Source organism: Leptonychotes weddellii, chromosome 16, assembly GCF_054177405.1.
Source record: "Leptonychotes weddellii isolate Sample4059 chromosome 16, ASM5417740v2, whole genome shotgun sequence".
Lineage (NCBI taxonomy): Eukaryota > Metazoa > Chordata > Mammalia > Carnivora > Phocidae > Leptonychotes > Leptonychotes weddellii.
The window spans coordinates 50197435-50214036 of record NC_138384.1 but is presented as its reverse complement, the minus strand read 5'-3'; the positions used below and the strand labels follow the sequence as shown (position 1 = coordinate 50214036).

The 16602-nt window shown below is 53.7% G+C and overlaps 2 protein-coding genes across 4 annotated transcripts in view; both read right to left on the bottom strand.

Moving 5' to 3' along the window:
- The window catches only part of ZNF274 (zinc finger protein 274), a 365529-nt gene that overhangs the window by 85856 nt on the left and 263071 nt on the right, over window positions 1-16602 (bottom strand). The window lies entirely within an intron of this gene.
- LOC102727174 (uncharacterized) lies at window positions 3485-13158 on the bottom strand. Of its 3 annotated transcripts, XM_081807763.1 has the most exons (5): window positions 13033-13153; window positions 11592-11712; window positions 9024-9150; window positions 8215-8310; window positions 3485-6130 (listed from the first exon to the last, which is right to left on the bottom strand). In XM_081807763.1, exons 2-5 carry the CDS (start codon window positions 11622-11624, stop codon window positions 4425-4427), a joined length of 1962 nt encoding a protein of 653 aa, XP_081663889.1. In that variant the 5' UTR covers window positions 11625-11712; window positions 13033-13153; the 3' UTR covers window positions 3485-4424. The 3 variants fall into 3 exon arrangements, with proteins under 3 accessions (XP_081663889.1, XP_081663887.1, XP_081663888.1); XM_081807761.1 differs by lacking the exon at window positions 8215-8310; XM_081807762.1 differs by lacking the exons at window positions 8215-8310; window positions 11592-11712 and having other exon boundaries at window positions 13033-13158.

Below are 16602 nucleotides of genomic sequence, written 5' to 3'. Positions count from 1 at the left end.
TTTCTCCACCTTATGGTTACTTTTCCCCCTTAGCTAATAAGCAATCTGTGGGGAGACACTTTAAGATAATGCAAATATACTGCTGCTCACCAAAATCCCCCCCCCCCCCGCCCCAGTTTATCCTCCATTGATGGCTCTTGCCATGATGGTTGCAGAGTTGTTGGTTATCAAATACCAGCTCTCCTTCCAGGTTCACCACCCAGCCCTGGGCATTCTGCTGCAAGCCAGCACCTCCCTTCTCTCCATTTATGTCTCCTTAAAATTAGAACAGACTTACGGATTCCTGTGTTTTCAGTGGTTTTTCAAGTTTTATAACTTACCACCATCCTTATTTTGGCACTCAAGTTGTCCCAGATGTGGTCAACGAGCATCCCTGCATCCCTGTGACATGCCTCCACTTTTTGAACAATCCTTTTCTTTTTAGTATAAGATATTCCAAGCCCAAATTGTTTCTACCTTGAAATCAGCTATTTTCCAGTTCCAAAGAACTTGTTCCTTTTAGTGGGGATGCTGTGAGACCTGAGTGCCAGGTGTATTCATTGCTACTGGTGAGCTGGGAAATGTGTATATATACACACAAGTGCACACAAAAAGGCCCATGTGTGCTCATATGCATGCATATACACATACATATACAGCAAGACCTCCATTTGCATTCTACTACTCCCCCATATTTTTTATGTCAGTAGTGAGAACTCTAAAATCAGCATATTTACTAGTATGCTAAATTCTAAAATACCTCTCAAAATCATTTCAGAATTGCTTTTCTCAAACCACTACAAAAACCAAACCCATTGAAAAGATGTCAGGATTTGTTTGCTCTTCCCCTGCCACAACCATCCTGACCAAGGCATGGGATGGTAGAGCACATGAATGATTTGTTGTAGAGAGACAAAAAAATTTAGACAGGTATTCCCACTTGTTAATCTCAGAGGAAGCTGGGTTAGTTCAGGCATTAGGGGCATTGGGTTTGTGCGGAGGGTCTCCCATCCAAAGGGGTAGGGATGTGGCTCATTGAGAAAGATGTAGCAGGGGTGCCTGGGTGGCTCAGTCGTTAAGCGTCTGCCTTCGGCTCAGGTCATGATCCCAGGGTCCCCGCATCGGGCTCCCTGCTCAGTGGGAAGCCTGCTTCTCCCTCTCCCACTCCCCCTGCTTGTGTTCCCTCTCTCATTGTCTCTCTGTCAAATAAATAAAATCTTTAAAAAATAAAAATAAAAAGATGTAGCAGATGGAAAGCACAAGAAGGTGGCCCTGGTGTCTCCAATGGAGTTGGGAGGGCTGGAAAGTGTACAGATCATGGAGCTCTGAGCCACGACTCAAAAAGGAAATGATATCTGGAGGGCAAGAGAGAGCCCCAGATGCACTGGCACGAAGAATGGAATGGAGTTCCTGGCTAGTTTCCACAGGGTGCCCGAGGATGACTGTTCAGAGTGGGCAGGGAAGGGCAAATCCCACAAATAGAAAACTGGCAAGATGGGAATAAATTTCAATGCGAAGAAGATGCTTAAATACCCTCTGTTATAGACTGAATTGCCCCCCACCCCAAATTTATACACTAAAGCCCTGACCCCCTCATGTGACTATATTTGGAGATAGGGCCTACAGGGAGGTGATAGGGGTAGGGCCCTAATCCCATAGCATTGATAGCCTTATAAGAAGAGGAAGAGCAGAGATTGCTCTTTGATCATGTGTGCGTGGAAGAAAGGCCATGCAAAGACACAGTGAGAAGGTGGCTATCTACAAACTGGGAAGAGCGGTCTCATTAGAAACCAACCCTGACAGCACCTTGGTCTTGGGCTTCCAGCGAAGGACAACTCCAGAACTGTTAGAAAATTAATTTCTGTGGTTTAAGCCCCCACCCTGTGGTACTCGGTTGTGGGAGCCTGAGCCGACTAATGAGGCCTTCTCATGATCTGGGTTGAGAGCTTTGTAAATCATTGTCAACCAGTGTGACTGCTTTGGAAAGCAAACAGCCCAATCACACCAAGAACCACTATGACGTTTGTATATCTTGAGTCTTAAGTTTTAGGCATGATGATTTTTCGTAAAAAATTAAAGCCAAGAGAAAAGCTACATAAAATGAGATGCTGAAATCCTTTCTGGCCCTAGGTGGGATATTAAAAGTATCGAGGAAACCGCACGGAGGCCTGGTGGCAGTTGGACTTCTTACGTGGTGTCTCAGGGTTCCAAGCACAAGCATCCCAGTGAGCAAGGCAGAAACTGCATGGCCTCTTCTGAATCTCTGTTCACACCCTTCATTCTTCCTTGTTGGTCTTCAACTTTTGTGTCAATAATTGAGACATACCAGCAACTCTCCAAGTAAGTGAGGCCCTCTGGTAAGGAATGTGCTTGCCCCTGCCATTTTTCTGACACTGTGGGTTTAACTTCAGCTTCCCTCCACTGGTGCGGCCCTGCTAGGGAGGGAATGCTCATCTCACTCCAAGGGAGGGGAGATCTGATACTGTGGGCACCTCCTCATGGTCCCCAACTCCGGGCTGTATTCCTGTGTGCGTCATTGTGGGGGTAGGACAATAGGAGCTTGTGTGACTGGGTTTCTCAGTGATCTGGCATTTTCAAAGGACTGCAAGAGTGTGGTTGGGTTCCATTTTTACTCAACTGATCTCGAATGGAGGAGCCCTAACATGTTTTCCAAATGCAGTGTTCTCGGATGAGAAGTATCATCCTAGAGAGTCTGAACTGTGCACGGCTGGCATGACCTATTTTCTGCACTAGATTCAGGGGTAGGAGCCTATCATGCCATTTACCTAAAGAAGCTCATCTTCTCAGTACATCTGGTTTCCTTGAGGACAAGACGCAACACAAGGATAGAAGCCCAGGGAAAGGGAGGAGGACAAAAGAGCTGAGCAAAAGACTGAGGCTATTGAGCCACCCAGTCCAGTCCAGCCCAGTCCAGCCACTGGCTGGCCCCCTCTGGCAAATGAACACCGGGAAGGAGGCTACAGCGACCTGAGGTGTGCCGCAAACATAAAATATATGCTGGATTTCAAAGATGTACTATACAGAAAGCAAGCAAAATATCGTATCAGTGGCTTTTTAGAGTGACACGTTGAAATGGTAACATATGGGATATATAGGGACAGATATTTATTTCACCTGTTTCTTCTTGCTTCTTAAATGGAACTGACAATAGCTAAATTTACCAATGTGGCTTGCATTGTTTCTACCAGAGGTGGCTGTTTTAAGTGGCTTATAAATGAGTATGAGATTAATTCCAAAAAAGGGAGAGGAGGCACTGCACAAGCATACTGGGGACGGTTGGAAGACTATTTGTAATGTCCTTCCCCCAAGGGAGAAATTTCAAGTTGACTGGAAACTTACATCCCAGCATTGTGACTGGAAAACCAGGCCAACTGATATAACCCTGATGGTTGGTGACCAAATCCAGCCAATGTAATTTAAATATGGGTTCTAATGAGGATGGCAAGTCACCATTCAAGGGTCGTGGTTGTCAGAGAGACTGCTGTCAGTGGATTCAGGATTTAATGTAATACTATGGACCTTCAAGATAAATTATACAAAAACAAAAGCTTGTCTAAACACCAGGAAGAAGAATCAATGGAAACAATCAAGAGAGGATTACCTTGTACATTTCTCAAAAGAGATAAACCTTGCAAAACATAAGATTCCAATGTGGAGGTGCTGTTGTTCACAAGATGGTGGCTTAACAAAGGAAATCTTCCTTTTTGTGAAACAGCAACATCTGTGTTTCTAATGCCTGTGAGTCCTGTAGAGAAATTTATAGTCACCTTGCACCATTCATAAGCACCCCTCCCAAGAATGTAATGTGCAATAATGATAAATTCTCAGTGTATCTGGTTCTTGTATATAAAGAGCATCTGCTTTGAAAATCTCTAGTTTGGAATATCGTGAATCCTTGGACAGAAGCCATCTCCAGATCTGCTACATTTTTTTTTTTTTTCCATTTCTCTTTTCTGTAGGTTCTGTGATGTAGCATTAGTGGGCACTCATGACTGAAGATCCTCAACACTAACTCCACAGCTCCCTACTGCTGTCTGGATGATCTGATATCCGGGGATGGGTGACCTAACTCCACACCTCCCTACTACTGTCTGGATGATCTGATATCCGGGGATGGGTGACCTAACTCCACACCTCCCTACTACTGTCTGCATGATCTGATATCCGGGGATGGGTGACCTAACTCCACAGCTCCCTACTACTGTCTGGATGATCTGATATCCGGGGATGGGTGACCTGGAGCTCCAAACTCCCACAGTCCTTTCCATCACTTCTCTCTGAGGGTGTCTGGGGCGTGTACTGTGTGCCAAGGCTTGCATATGCATACACTTGTGTTGTTTCCGTTGAGAGTGCCTGGGTCAAGTCTGGTAAGGGATGAGCTATGACTTGAGGCTTTCCCACGTCCCAGCGAGTGTGACGTGGGCCTACCCGGTGTGAGTTCTCTGGTGCTTGGTGAGGGACGAGCTGTGTGTGAAGGCTTTCCCACAGTCCCTGCACGCATATGGCTTCTCTCCTGTGTGGATCCTCCGGTGCTGAGTGAGGTGGGTGCTCTGCCTGAATGACTTCCCGCAATCCTGACATTCGTAGGGCTTCTCCCCCGTGTGAGTCCGCTCGTGCTGGCTGAGTGATGAGCTGTGGCTGAAGGATTTTCCACACTCGTTGCACCCGTAGGGCTTCTCCTTAGTGTGAATCCTCTGGTGTTCTATGAGAAGGGAGCTCTGGCTGAAGGCTCTGCTGCACGCGTTACACTCATAGGGCTTCTCCCCCGTGTGGATCCTCTGGTGCTGAATGAGGGGGGCGAGCTGGCTGAAGGCTCTGCCACACGCGTTACATTCATACGGCTTCTCCCCCGTGTGGATGCGCTGGTGTTTGGTCAGGGACGAGCTGTGGCTGAAGGCCTTGCCGCACTCCCCGCACTCGTAGGGCTTCTCCCCCGTGTGGATCCTCTGGTGCTGAGTGAGGTGCGTGCTCTGCCTGAATGACTTCCCGCAATCCTGACATTCGTAGGGCTTCTCCCCCGTGTGAGTCCGCTCGTGCTGGCTGAGCGATGAGCTGTGGCTGAAGGTCTTCCCACACTCATTGCACCCATAGGGCTTCTCTCCCGTGTGGATCCTCCGATGCTCGGTCAGGAGCGTGCTCTGGCTGAAGGCCTTCCCACACTCATTGCACGCGTACGGCTTCTCTCCCGTGTGGGTCCTCTGATGCTGAATCAGCGGTGTGATCTGCGTGAAGGCCTTCCCACACTCGCGGCACTCGTAGGGCTTCTCCCCCGTGTGGATGCGCTGGTGTTTGGTCAGGGACGAGCTGTGGCTGAAGGCCTTGCCGCACTCCCCGCACTCGTAGGGCTTCTCCCCCGTGTGGATTCGCAGGTGCTGGGTGAGGTGGATGCTTTGCCGGAAGGCCTTGCCGCACTCCCCGCACTCGTAGGGCTTCTCCCCTGTGTGAGTCCGCTCGTGTTGACTGAAGGAGGACCTGAAACTGAAGGCCTTTCCGCACTCCCCGCACTCGTAGGGCTTCTCCCCTGTGTGAGTCCTCTGGTGCTGGATCAGTGGGGCAATCTGGTTGAAGGTTTTCCCACACTGAGTGCACTTGTACGGTTTCTCACCGGTGTGGATTCTCTGGTGTTTGGCAAGTGCTGAGCTGTTTCGGAAGCCTTTTCCGCATTCGTGACACTCATAGGGTCTCTCTCCCGTGTGCGTGCGGTGGTGCTCGGTAAGTGCTGAGCTGTGACCGAAGGCCTTTCCACAGGCCTGACATTTGTAGGGCTTCTCCTTTGCGTCCGTTTTCTGTTGGGCACTGAACTCTGGTTCTGGCTTGCCCCTCTTCCCGCGCGTCCCCGGCATGCGGAGGCCGTGTCTTTCGGGAGCCGGTGGCTGAGGTGGGACTCTGGGCTTCAGAGTCAGGTTTTCCCCGAACCCATTGCCCTGCTGCTGCTGCTGCGCGGGCGTCTTCCCAGGCGTGAGGGCTGCTCGCGCCGCACGGCTCTGTCCCCGGCGGCCCTCGGCGTCGCCACCCTCAGGGTACCACAGGCTGTCCCCCAGGAACCTTCCCACCAGGACACTGCTGGCTGTTCTCTCCGTGACGTCTTGCTTTGGAGCTGACAGTCTGGTTTTGGGTCGAGTTTCCAAATCTGAAACAAAAATGGAGATGTTCTTTAATTTCAGTTTGGGGGGAAGAGTTTGTGGTGGGTGGGTGGCTAAAGACTAAAACGGATGGTTTTGAAAGGCTGAAGGCACAGGTGGCTTTGACCACTTAAAAATACAGCTTTGCAAATCAGGGAAGGAGCAGGAGCAGGAGGGAAAGCACAGAGAATAGTCAGGGGTGGGGGACCTGGCGTAGGGATGCGAAGGGAGCTTGCAAGGGGAGCACAGAGAATGAGGGCAGGGAGAGGACGCGGGGCGGACAGCGAGCATCTAGGGAAGTTGCCAACAGATGCCCCAGGCTGGAAGGGGCAGAGCAGCTGCCGGGCCTGGCGAAAGCAGCCTCCAAGTGCCAGGTGGTGATGGAAGAAGAGCCGCCTCTCACAGGTGAAGGACCAGCCAGCCCAGCCCTCCCACTGCTCAGGTCCAGTTTCTTCCTGGTGGTCTCTTGCTGTTGTTCCACATCGGCCAGGTGTAAAGAGACCACCGGCCCCCCCCAGCCCGGAGACAGCTGAGATGTGTATCGCCAGAAGTAGGGGTAAATGACCCGAGGCGAACAAGAGGACTTGGATCTGGTCTGTCGGGTCTGTCTCACCCACTGGGAGCTCCCTGAGGGCAGGGCTTCTGTCCCCCTCGGTCACCACTGCACCTCGCCCCCAGCAGAGGCCAGCAGACATGCTGCACGAACAAACAAATGCATCCCCTCCTCCTCCTTCCTGGCAGGACTGCCTTTTGGCCCCGGGACCCAGTCTGCCCTGCACATCCACGGCCTCAGTGCCTGCCGTCCCACCCCAACGCTGGACTGGCCTAAGGTGTGAGGTGGGCGCCCTGCCCGTTTACGTTACGCTCTAATGAAGTGTTCAGGGGGGAAAAAGAAGGTCACGCCAGGTGTGGCTGGCAAAACGGTGGCTCCCAAACATGTCCGTGTTCTAATTCCCAGAACCAGCGAGGAAGGAAGGTTGCCAGTCCTCTGACATTAGCTAATCCTCTGCGATTACCCTGGATTACCCTGGCGGGCCCAAGGCAATCACAAGAGTTCTGATCTGAGAGGGAGAGACACGTAGGAGGGCCGGGGCCAGGGTGACGGGAGAAGAGCTCAGGGCCATGCTCACTTGGACGATGGACAAGGCTGTGAGCCAAGGAACGCGGGCACCTCTGCAAGCTGGAGAGTGAAAGGAAATGGGTTCTCGCCAGGCTCTGCAGAAGGAATGCTGCCTGCACTGTGGTGCGCTGGCCTCCAGAATGGGAAGACGATTCGTGTTGCTTTAAGCCGCTAAGCTTGTGGTACTTTGTTACGACAGTCATAAGAAGCTAATATCCTAGGTAAGGGCTGGCTACTCCTGAAGCTGGAGAGACTCAGTCGTGACCCCCTCGCCCACACTGGCCATTTCTCCTGGGCCCTGGTGATGGGCTGCTGCTGAAACTGGGTCAGGGCCCGACACAAGTGCCGGGAAGCCCCACCTCCTGCAAGGCTGGTACTGGTCTCAGGAGCTGGATAAGATGTATGAAGAACACAGCCCCACGGGGCACGTGGAAAAGCCCAGACTGGATCCACCGACCCACAGATACATGAGTTGTAAAAGATTCTGTGGTTTAAACCACTGAGGCTGGAGTGTTTGTTACACAGGAAGAGCAGGCTGCTGCCCAACCCCAGTGCCTTTGCACTTGCTGTTCCTTCTGCCTGGAATTCTGTTCCGCCAGCTTGTTTCATGGTGGCACTGTTCTCATGACTCACGGCTCACACGTCCCCTCCCTGGAAAGGCTTGCCTCATCTCTGCTCAGGTCCTCCGCACAACCTGGCCTCTGCCTTTGACCCGTGTTTACTTCCTCAGCATTCATCATACGCCGTGAGCGTCTTGTGCAGCTGTCATTCTACCTGTTTACTGCGTGCCCCTTCCCTCACCAAGAATGTGAATTCACTGAAGGTCCCATTCACAGCAGAACAGGTGCTTGGTGCACGTTTACTGAAAGACTGAGTAGTCAGTTTGCTCAGAAGAATGCGAGAGGAGATATGGAGAGACAGTGCCCCGGGGGTGAATGGGCTCCTCCCAGCCCTGCAGGGCTCTCCCCTCACCTGAGCACGCACCCCGGGGAACCCCCTCATCCACCGCCCACAGCTCCTCCTCCTGCTCCAGCAGGGAGATGACGTCCAGCTTGGGGAGCCAGCATCCTGCTCGAGGGAGACCCACAGGTGCGCCTTTGTGTTCCAGGACCCTTCTCACCCCTCTGTCCACTCCACCTTCCTTCTTCTGGGACCCACTTGGCTGCAGGCCCCAGAGGCCACAGTTGTGGAAGAGGCCCTGGTGTCAGGCCCTGGAGGGACCCCAACCCTGGCTCTGGGGGGATGTGTGACCCCACCCCGGCCAATCCAAGCTCTCCTGCCTCCCCGCCCGCTGGCAACAATGACCAGCATGGAGGGGACTGAGCTGCCACACAAGACAACCCACGGCCTTCCATGGGGGCCCCCCACACAGACCCTGTCTTTTTGGCTGGTCTCAGACACACAAGAGGTGCTGTGGCAGCTCTCCTCACCTCCGGGGCCCGTCTGTGAATGGAGGCAGAAAGAGGTGGCGCTGTCAAGACTCGGCCCTGGACCCAGAGGGAGGAGGTATGAAGGGGGACTCCTGACAGGCCCCAGGAGAACTCAGGTCTACCCTGGGATTCTGCAGTCATGGGACCCACTATGGCCCTCTTGCCCCATGATTTCCTGCTTCTGGCGTTTTCAGGTGGGATCTGTAACTTGCAACCAAACATCAGGAATCTAAGGCCCAAAACTCATCCCAGGTATTTGCTTTTAAGGCCCAGACCTACCCCTACTTTTAACCCAGGAGAATTAGAATCTGTGCTGGGGGCAGACCATCGGGGGTTCAGGCGTGGCCTTACCCACGGAGACCAGGAGCCTGAAGGTCTCCAGCATCACATCGTGGTACAGGGTCCTCTGGGCAGGCTCCAGCTGCCCCCACTCCTCCTGGGTGAAGTCCACAACCACGTCCTCAAAGGTCACTTGCTCCTGAAACAAATGTCACATACAAATGTCCTCACCTAGGCCAAGCCTGGCAATGGCTGCTAGTGGGAGCAGCTGGTGGACAGCGACAGCCAAGCTGAGGCAGGGAGGGGTTTTCTCAGGTCTGAGGATTTGGGCCAGGTTTTCCTGGGGGGCCTGGGGGCTCTGCTGGAGGAAAGGGGGTCTTAGGATATAAGAGGACACACCCTAGTCGTGCAAGCACCCCTGAGATGCCATCATGGCAGTGACCGAGGGAGGGGACAGAAAACCTCCCACCCATCAGCTAGAACGTTCCCTGGTGTCCATACCTGCAGTCACCAAGCCGCAGACTCATGTAAATCTGCGCTGTGCATGACGATTCCTGAATACAATGTGGGGCGAGAGAAAAGAGCGAGTGGAGTGGTGGGAACAAGCAGGTGAACCCAAGGGGGGGGCCAGTAACGGGACCTCTGGGAACCGTTTCCTAGTCTTTGATTTTGGACGTTTACATATTGGGGTAAGAACATGATCCCCAAGGAGAAAGGCTAATGGTGGCTCCTGGGTGATCCCGTCACCCCCCCACTTGTGTGTGTTTCTGAAATTCCCACACAAGGCCCGTTTCTTCCGCGACTGGGTGGGGAATTTACAATTTTCTTAAAGGCACATGAGGGGCAGGGGCAGACATCCTCCACAAAGGCAGTTTCATCTCACCAAATGAAGTGCTGTAGATGGCGGTGGGGGGGGGCGGGTATGTGGGGAGCAGAGGCAAAGTCCAGGCCCTCACCTTGACGTTGGGTGTCACTGACCCGAGTGAGGGGCAGTGAGGGACACACGGTGCCTAAATACTGGATCCTGGCCCAACGGGCAGCATCTGCCTCTGCTACCGTTTCTCCCGCCAAAGAAGGGGAGATGTGGGGCAGCAGAGGGTATGAACTAGGCATCTGGGGGGTGGCACTGTCAAGACTCGGCCCTGGACCCAGATGATTGGGCTTCAAACTCCAGCCCCAGGTCCATCTTTTAAAGTGCTCTGTGCCTCCCTGCCCTCATCTGTGAGTTAGTGAGAACTCCCCGAGAAGCCTGTTGGGAGGAGTAAGGGAGTTCACATGATGTGTGTGCCCCGGGCCTGGCAGAGTGGGTGCTTTACCTGTGTGAGCCACCATTCAGGTAGGTGTGCTGGGGGGCTTGGGGAGGTTTTATTTTCTTTCACCAATTTCCCCATTTCTGCTATATTTTCCAGACTCAATAGGTCTTAGTGGTTATCTGCAGAGTCCTAGTGAGCGGAGGTCACGGTTCTGGGCACCGCAGATGCCAGGGAAACAAGAGACGCACACCTGGCCACGTGGTGCTCGTGTGCTAGTTGCAGGGTCTGGGCGCTGACGAAAAATGACACCCCAGGGGGGTCAGTGCGCTAGAGAAAATGGGCGGGGCGCTGCTGGAATAGCCACGAAGGCAGTGGGATGTGTGCTGAGCGCTGGGGATGTTGGTGGGCGCACGTGGTCTGAGCTGGGCCCAGGCGTCCTGGCTCAGCCACTCCCAGCTGTGTGGCCTCAGGGCTGTGACGTGCCTCTGGGTCTTAGTTTCCTCCTTGCAACCTCATGGGGCTGATGTGGGGGCAGGATAAGGTGCAGTGTGTCCAGCACTGACCTCAGGCTTTGGCACATTTCCACCCATTCACTGAGTGCCTACTGTGTTCTGGGCCTTTGCACGTGGCAAAGATGATCAGAACTGCTTCCAAGGCCCTAGGCCCCCGGCAGTTGGCCTAGGAGACCTTGTTCTCAGTCTTCCTGTTACATGTGTGTGCCTGCCCCTTACGGAAAGTGCCTAGTGGGTTCCACCTCCAGGCCTTTGCTCATAGTATTCCCCCGGCCTGGAACATTATTCCTGTGGGCCTTGATCTCACTCCCTACCCCCCTGCAGGCCTCTGTTTGGGGGCCACTTCCTCAGGGAGGCCTTCTGGGCTATATTGGCTAATGCCTGGTGCCCAAGCCCACCTTCTTCTGGGCCTCATTTCCCTGCACAACACTTGGCACATTGACATTCCTCGTAGGGACTGTAAGCCCCAGAGGGATGGTGATTTTTTGCTCGTCCTGTCTGTTCCTGTACCTGCAATTCCTACAACAGTGCCTGGAAGGGCACCTGGTCAATGGCAGGTGCTAAGTCCCTGTCGCCTAAGGGACTGGATGGAGAGAGTGAGCCGGGAGTACACACCAGAACCCTGTGTTGAGAAAGAGCCAGACACATGAGTGGAATGATTGAGTGCTGTCTGCCAGGGCAGAATAGGGCAGGTGAAGGAATCAGGAGGAGCCTCTCAGAGGTGGTGAGGTGGGAGATCTGGAGGAAGACGGAGCTGGCCAAAGACATTCCTGGCCGGGGGCAGAGTAAGGGTAAAGGCCCTGAGAGCAGAAGGAGTCTGGTGGGGACCTGAGGAGGCCCGGGAGGCCTGAGTGGGAGGGTGGTGGTGTACTCACCGGGGCCCCGGCAGTGAGGAGCCCAGCAGTCATTCCCTCCTCCTCTGGCCTCTTACAGGAACAGCCAGCTCCTCTGCAGGCAGTTCTGGGGGCACGGGGATGCGAGAGACTGGGCGAGTGCCTGTGGTGACCAGAAACCCCACACCCTGGAATCTATGTGCGAGTAGGAGGGGTTCTAGCTGCTAGAGCCTGGAGCCCTGCACCCAGGCCAAACCCAGCAGCAGTGAAACCTCAGCTTGGCATTTTCCAAGCACCTACTGTGTGCCCAGTACTACTCCAGGCATTGTTGACAGATCACCTTGAATTTTCCCAGCCCATTTCACAAATAGGAAAACTGAGGGCCACGGGCGGGCAAGGGGCACACCCCCAGTTGCCTAGGTGGGTGATGACTATTTGTTACTATGACAGAAAGCTAGACGGTTACGGAGTCTTTAGGCACTGTTGGCCTCAGTTTCCCCCTCCCATAAAATGAGAGTGGTGACCCAGCACAGAGATCATAGGAATTAGGGTGTGGCAAGGGCTGAATATGGAGCCTGGCACGCAGCAGTATACACGTGAAGGCAATCGGTGCTGGAAGACTTCAGCGAGCATCTGCTTAGCATCCACAACAGGCAGGGCCCTCATCCCTGGCCAAGTGCCCCGTAGGAAACTCAGGCCAAAGGTAGTATGCATTTCCCTTGTCTCTCTGTACCTCCCCTTGATGATGCTTCCTAGGCACCCAATTCTGTCCCATCCCACTTGTGTCCTGTTGTCTTCACAGCAGTTTCCAGGACGGGAGTTATGTGTCGACAGGTTTCTTATCATCTCCCTGCCTCTCCTGGGGGCTCTGGGGTCCGAGACAATATTCGGGGCTCTTGGTTTAGGATAGGGCCTGGCACCCAGGACATCTAAATATGGCTTGCTGAATTAATGAAGGAGCCTGGATGGTACTCAATGACTTTAACATAATGAGGCTGTTTTCTGGGTCCTAGGCGGCTGGGAGTGAAATGTTGCGCTTTTGGTCTCCCTCACGATCATCCTGAGAAGCCGCTCAGTAAGATGAAGCTCCAGAGCTGACTTCGCAGTGGGGCCTCGGCCCTCCCCACCCTCCAAACCCCGGACGTCCCAGCAAAGCAGGGGAAGGATGCAGGTCAGGATGGCTCCAGTCTCTGGAGGGTCGGACCAGCTAGTATCTCTGAGACCCGGAAGCCGGAGGCTCCCACCCCTTTTGCCAAAGCCAGGGCCCCACCCTGGCCCCAACTCCTCCTCTCGAACCCGGAGACACCCCCACCCCCAATCCGGGCCCCGCCCACTAGGCCCCGCCCCCACCGCCCCCACCGCCCCCGAAGCAACCAGACCCGGGCCCAAAGCAGGAAAAGGGACTCTACAGACGCACGCGGGAAGACCCCGGATGCCCGCCCGTCTCGGCCTCCCCCGTTCCGACCGCCCCAGTGTCACTCACCAGCCGGACGGCAGGACAAAGGCCGCGGTCGCCACCAGCCGGGTCTGGGCCTGCGCGGGCGGGCGCCCAACTACATCTCCCAGAGGGCGGCGCGCGCACTTCCGGTCGTTTCCGTGCTCGCCTCGCCCCCGCCCGGGGCAGTGGCTCGTGCGTTCGGAGTACGAGCTAGGCTTCGAGGACCCCCGCCGGCCTTAGCCTCGCCTCCCCGCCCCAAAACCCTTCCACGCCGCATTCCCCTGTCGGATGGCCGGACGAAGGCCACGTCCGCGTTTGACTGGGACTGCGCCTGCGCAGGCGGCGCCGAACTACAACTTCCAGAGGCCCGCGCGCGGGGTCCGTGGGTTCTGCCCCAGCCGTCCGGTCGTGGGGGGTCGAGTTCGAGTTTCGACGACCGTGCTTACGGTGTGGTCGCAAGTGTCCAGTGCCCGCGGGCTGTGCCGTGGGCCCCGCGAACGTCGCCCCCGCGCTCCTACAGCGGTAACTGGCCGGGGACTAGTGTAGACAGAGTGGTCGGGGGGTCAGGGAGGACGCTGAGCGAGGCCGTGGGAAGATCCCGAGCAGCAGTCTCCGCGAGGAGGTCGCAGCCGGGCCGAGGCCGCGTGGGCAGGGCCTGTGAGTGAGGTGAGTCCTCCCGGAGCAACGACATACTGCTTTCATGTTGGAAACTGTGCCGTGAACTTTATTGTTGTAGAACAAACTGGTGTTTCCAAAAAACAACAAAAAGTGCAAGACACAAAAATGACACACAAAATTAAAACAGATACGTTCGCTAAGATGCCAAATACAAGAGCCGGGTACGTTCTGCCACGCCGACCCTGCCTTGCAGTATTTAGGACGTGGTTGTAGGAAACATCCCGTGGTAGACACGTTTTACATCGTCGTCAGATGTGTGCATTTGAACAGCAGCATAACATTCAAAGCTGATGGGTCCTCAGTGACTGAACTCGTCATGGGCTGAACATTGACCAGGGCTTGCCAGGCGCTGGGCCCAGGGTACGGCAGCCAGCAGTGGCCCAGGCGCCAGTGGACAAGGTGTGCACCTTCGCCATGCACCCACTCAAGCCAGACTTCTTTCACTGGTGTGCATGGACCATCCCTAGAGCAGTGAGTGGAAAGAATCTCACCAAGGCTGAGCCATGTGCACTTGCCCCATTAGGAAAGACTAATTGATTCAAGTCCGGGCTTGCATGCTGGATTTGAAGCTGAGAAAAAGTGTCAAGGCAAGGGCATTTTTTCTTTGACTGGAACAACAATTTGTTTGAAACAACTCTGACTCTGAAAACAGCAGAGAAGACAGGAGGAATTCTCACGTTAGGGAAAAACCTAGCTGGGTACCTTTTCTTTACACACAAAGACACTTAAAAGATTAGGCTGGTTCTCACATGAGTAGAAGACTTTAAATTTCATAAGCCCTACAGCAGTGGTTGTTAGGAAAAAATATGATGGATGGCTCAAAATCAGAATGCACTGATGTAAACAAGGCAAAGACAAGCTTAACGGCTTTTCTTTAAAGTGTTTTGTACATTCAAAGACTATAAAGGCCCACATTTGTGATTGTCATACTGAAAGCCCACCTTCTCTTCTCTGTACTACAGATGAAGGCTTTAAAATATACATAAAATGTCAGTTATCAGTTCTTTCACCTGCAAACCAAAATGCAAAAAGAGACTTATTTTTTCTGTTAGTTTTTTCTTCCACAAAATGTGTACTCTTCCCCCTACTTTCCTTTTACTGTATCAGAAGGCATGTACACGCTACTCATGATGAAATCTTTTCCCCAAAAGGTCTGGGCAGAGTCCTGGTAATGAGCTGTTGATTGTGGTGCCACACACACTTGCCTGCGCCTGGGGACTTACCCAGCCCAAGTATTGAGCCGGGTTGCCCTGCTCAGCTCCCTTGGGACTTGCCCTTCTGTTACCTTCCTCTACCCTCCTAATCCTTGTTTTTTTTCCAACCAGCTTTCACAAACTCAAATGCCTGCAGGCGCTGGGCTCTAAAGGGTTGGGTGCTGATGGTCTCAACCAGCTGGTGCCATGTGAACAGGTAAGCCCAGTGTATCAGGTCTGGACTTCTCAAAAGAAGCCAAAGATTTGGTTTTGTGTGTGAAATCTCTTGATTCACAGGAAATTCAAAGCATTTAAAAACACTATCAATTAAACAAGATGATCTGAAGGCTAGCTCTGTGTTGCCTTCACCCCTCCAGACCATGTTGTAGCCAGTGGCTGGGCCCCACTTACGCCAATCTCAGCTTCCTCTAGCCACAGGGGTCGCCTCCACCTGGCTGTGACAGGACAGCACCAGGAGCAGTCGCATTAGGAATCAGTGTAGGTTTCAAGGAATTCTATAGTCATGTAGTGGATAGCACAACTTCACTACACTCTTTTTGTTAAATTGTTCGATATACACATTTAAATATATTACAGTGATTAGCCTTGTATATATATTTCATCCTTTTTAAAAAAAAAAATCATTTTGGGAGCCTCAAAGCCTAGCAGTGCCCAGGCCTCTGCTCCCAGAGGCCCTGACTGCGGTGGGGAGGAGGGTGGTATGTTTGCCTCTGGTTCTGGAGCGTGAGATGATGAGGACTTGCACTGCATCACAGCACCCAGTACCTGGCCCAGCAGAGCTCCGTGACAAGCGCTGGAGGACAGACAGGGAGGCTGGGAAGCGTCCCAGTGGGCAGGTGTTGGGGTCCTGCAGGGGACACTGGCAGATGAAAGCAGAGCATGAGCCAAGCATGCATGGAGTGAGCAGAAAGAGAAGGGGGGGCTGGTGTTCTACCTCGCTACAGCTTGAGCAGCATCTTGGGACTAGGCAGGCTGGGCAGTTAACTCAGTTTAGCAGCTTCGGTGAATCGGGATTCTGAGGAGTGACTCTTCAGGGCCAGGACCCTGGGCCACATCCGTGCCTGTGTCAGCCAAGGCAGAGAGTGTTGAGGGTGGCCTTCCGTGATGCTTCCTGCCACCCCGTCTCCTCAGAGGTCCAAGTAAGGTTCCTTGGTTGGTCACTGAAGCCCTGAGGTGGGGTCTTGGCAGTGGCTGCAGCTCACTTACTCATTTGATTACCATTCACCCATTCTCACTCGCAAAGGGCTGCTCTGTGCCGGGCGCTAGTAAAATGCTCCAGTGAAGACTGTTCTGAGCAGAGGAGGCAGCCCTTGAGGAGGGGAGGAGGCCCAGCATGGGAGTCATTGTGGAGACAGGCAGGGACAGAGAGGGTGCAGGAGGCCAGCCTACACCACCCCAGCGCTGGGGGCTACTGAAGCAGGAAGGGATTCGAGGGAACTGGTCGGCTGGGCTTTATGTCATCTCAGTGTGGCTGCTTCAGAGGGATCCTGCCGGCTGCTGGGACTGGATGGGATGGAGGGGAATGGGCTGGAGGCAGAGTTTGCTTAGAGGCAGCTGCAGACATTCAAAGATGTAAAAAAGAAGATAGAAGAAAGGGAGGCTGGGGCAGTTAAGTGCAGAGGAGAGAAGAGAACAGGGCGATCCTTGGGCCTTGCAGGGTGGAGGGATGGCATATAGGGGAGGCAGTTGTTTTTCTTTCGATCAAGGGTTCTTTGGACAAGCT

Bases quoted from the DNA above. Each gene is read 5' to 3' on its own strand.
- LOC102727174 (XM_081807763.1), bottom strand. From the start codon at position 11,624: ATGACTGCTGGGCTCCTCACTGCCGGGGCCCCG. The intron at 9,151-11,591 runs GTGAGTACACCA...CATTTGTTTCAG, and splicing joins TCCTCACTGCCGGGGCCCCG to GAGCAAGTGACCTTTGAGGA. The intron at 6,131-8,214 runs GTGAGGGGAGAG...TTTTTGTTTCAG, and splicing joins TCCCCGGGGTGCGTGCTCAG to ATTTGGAAACTCGACCCAAA.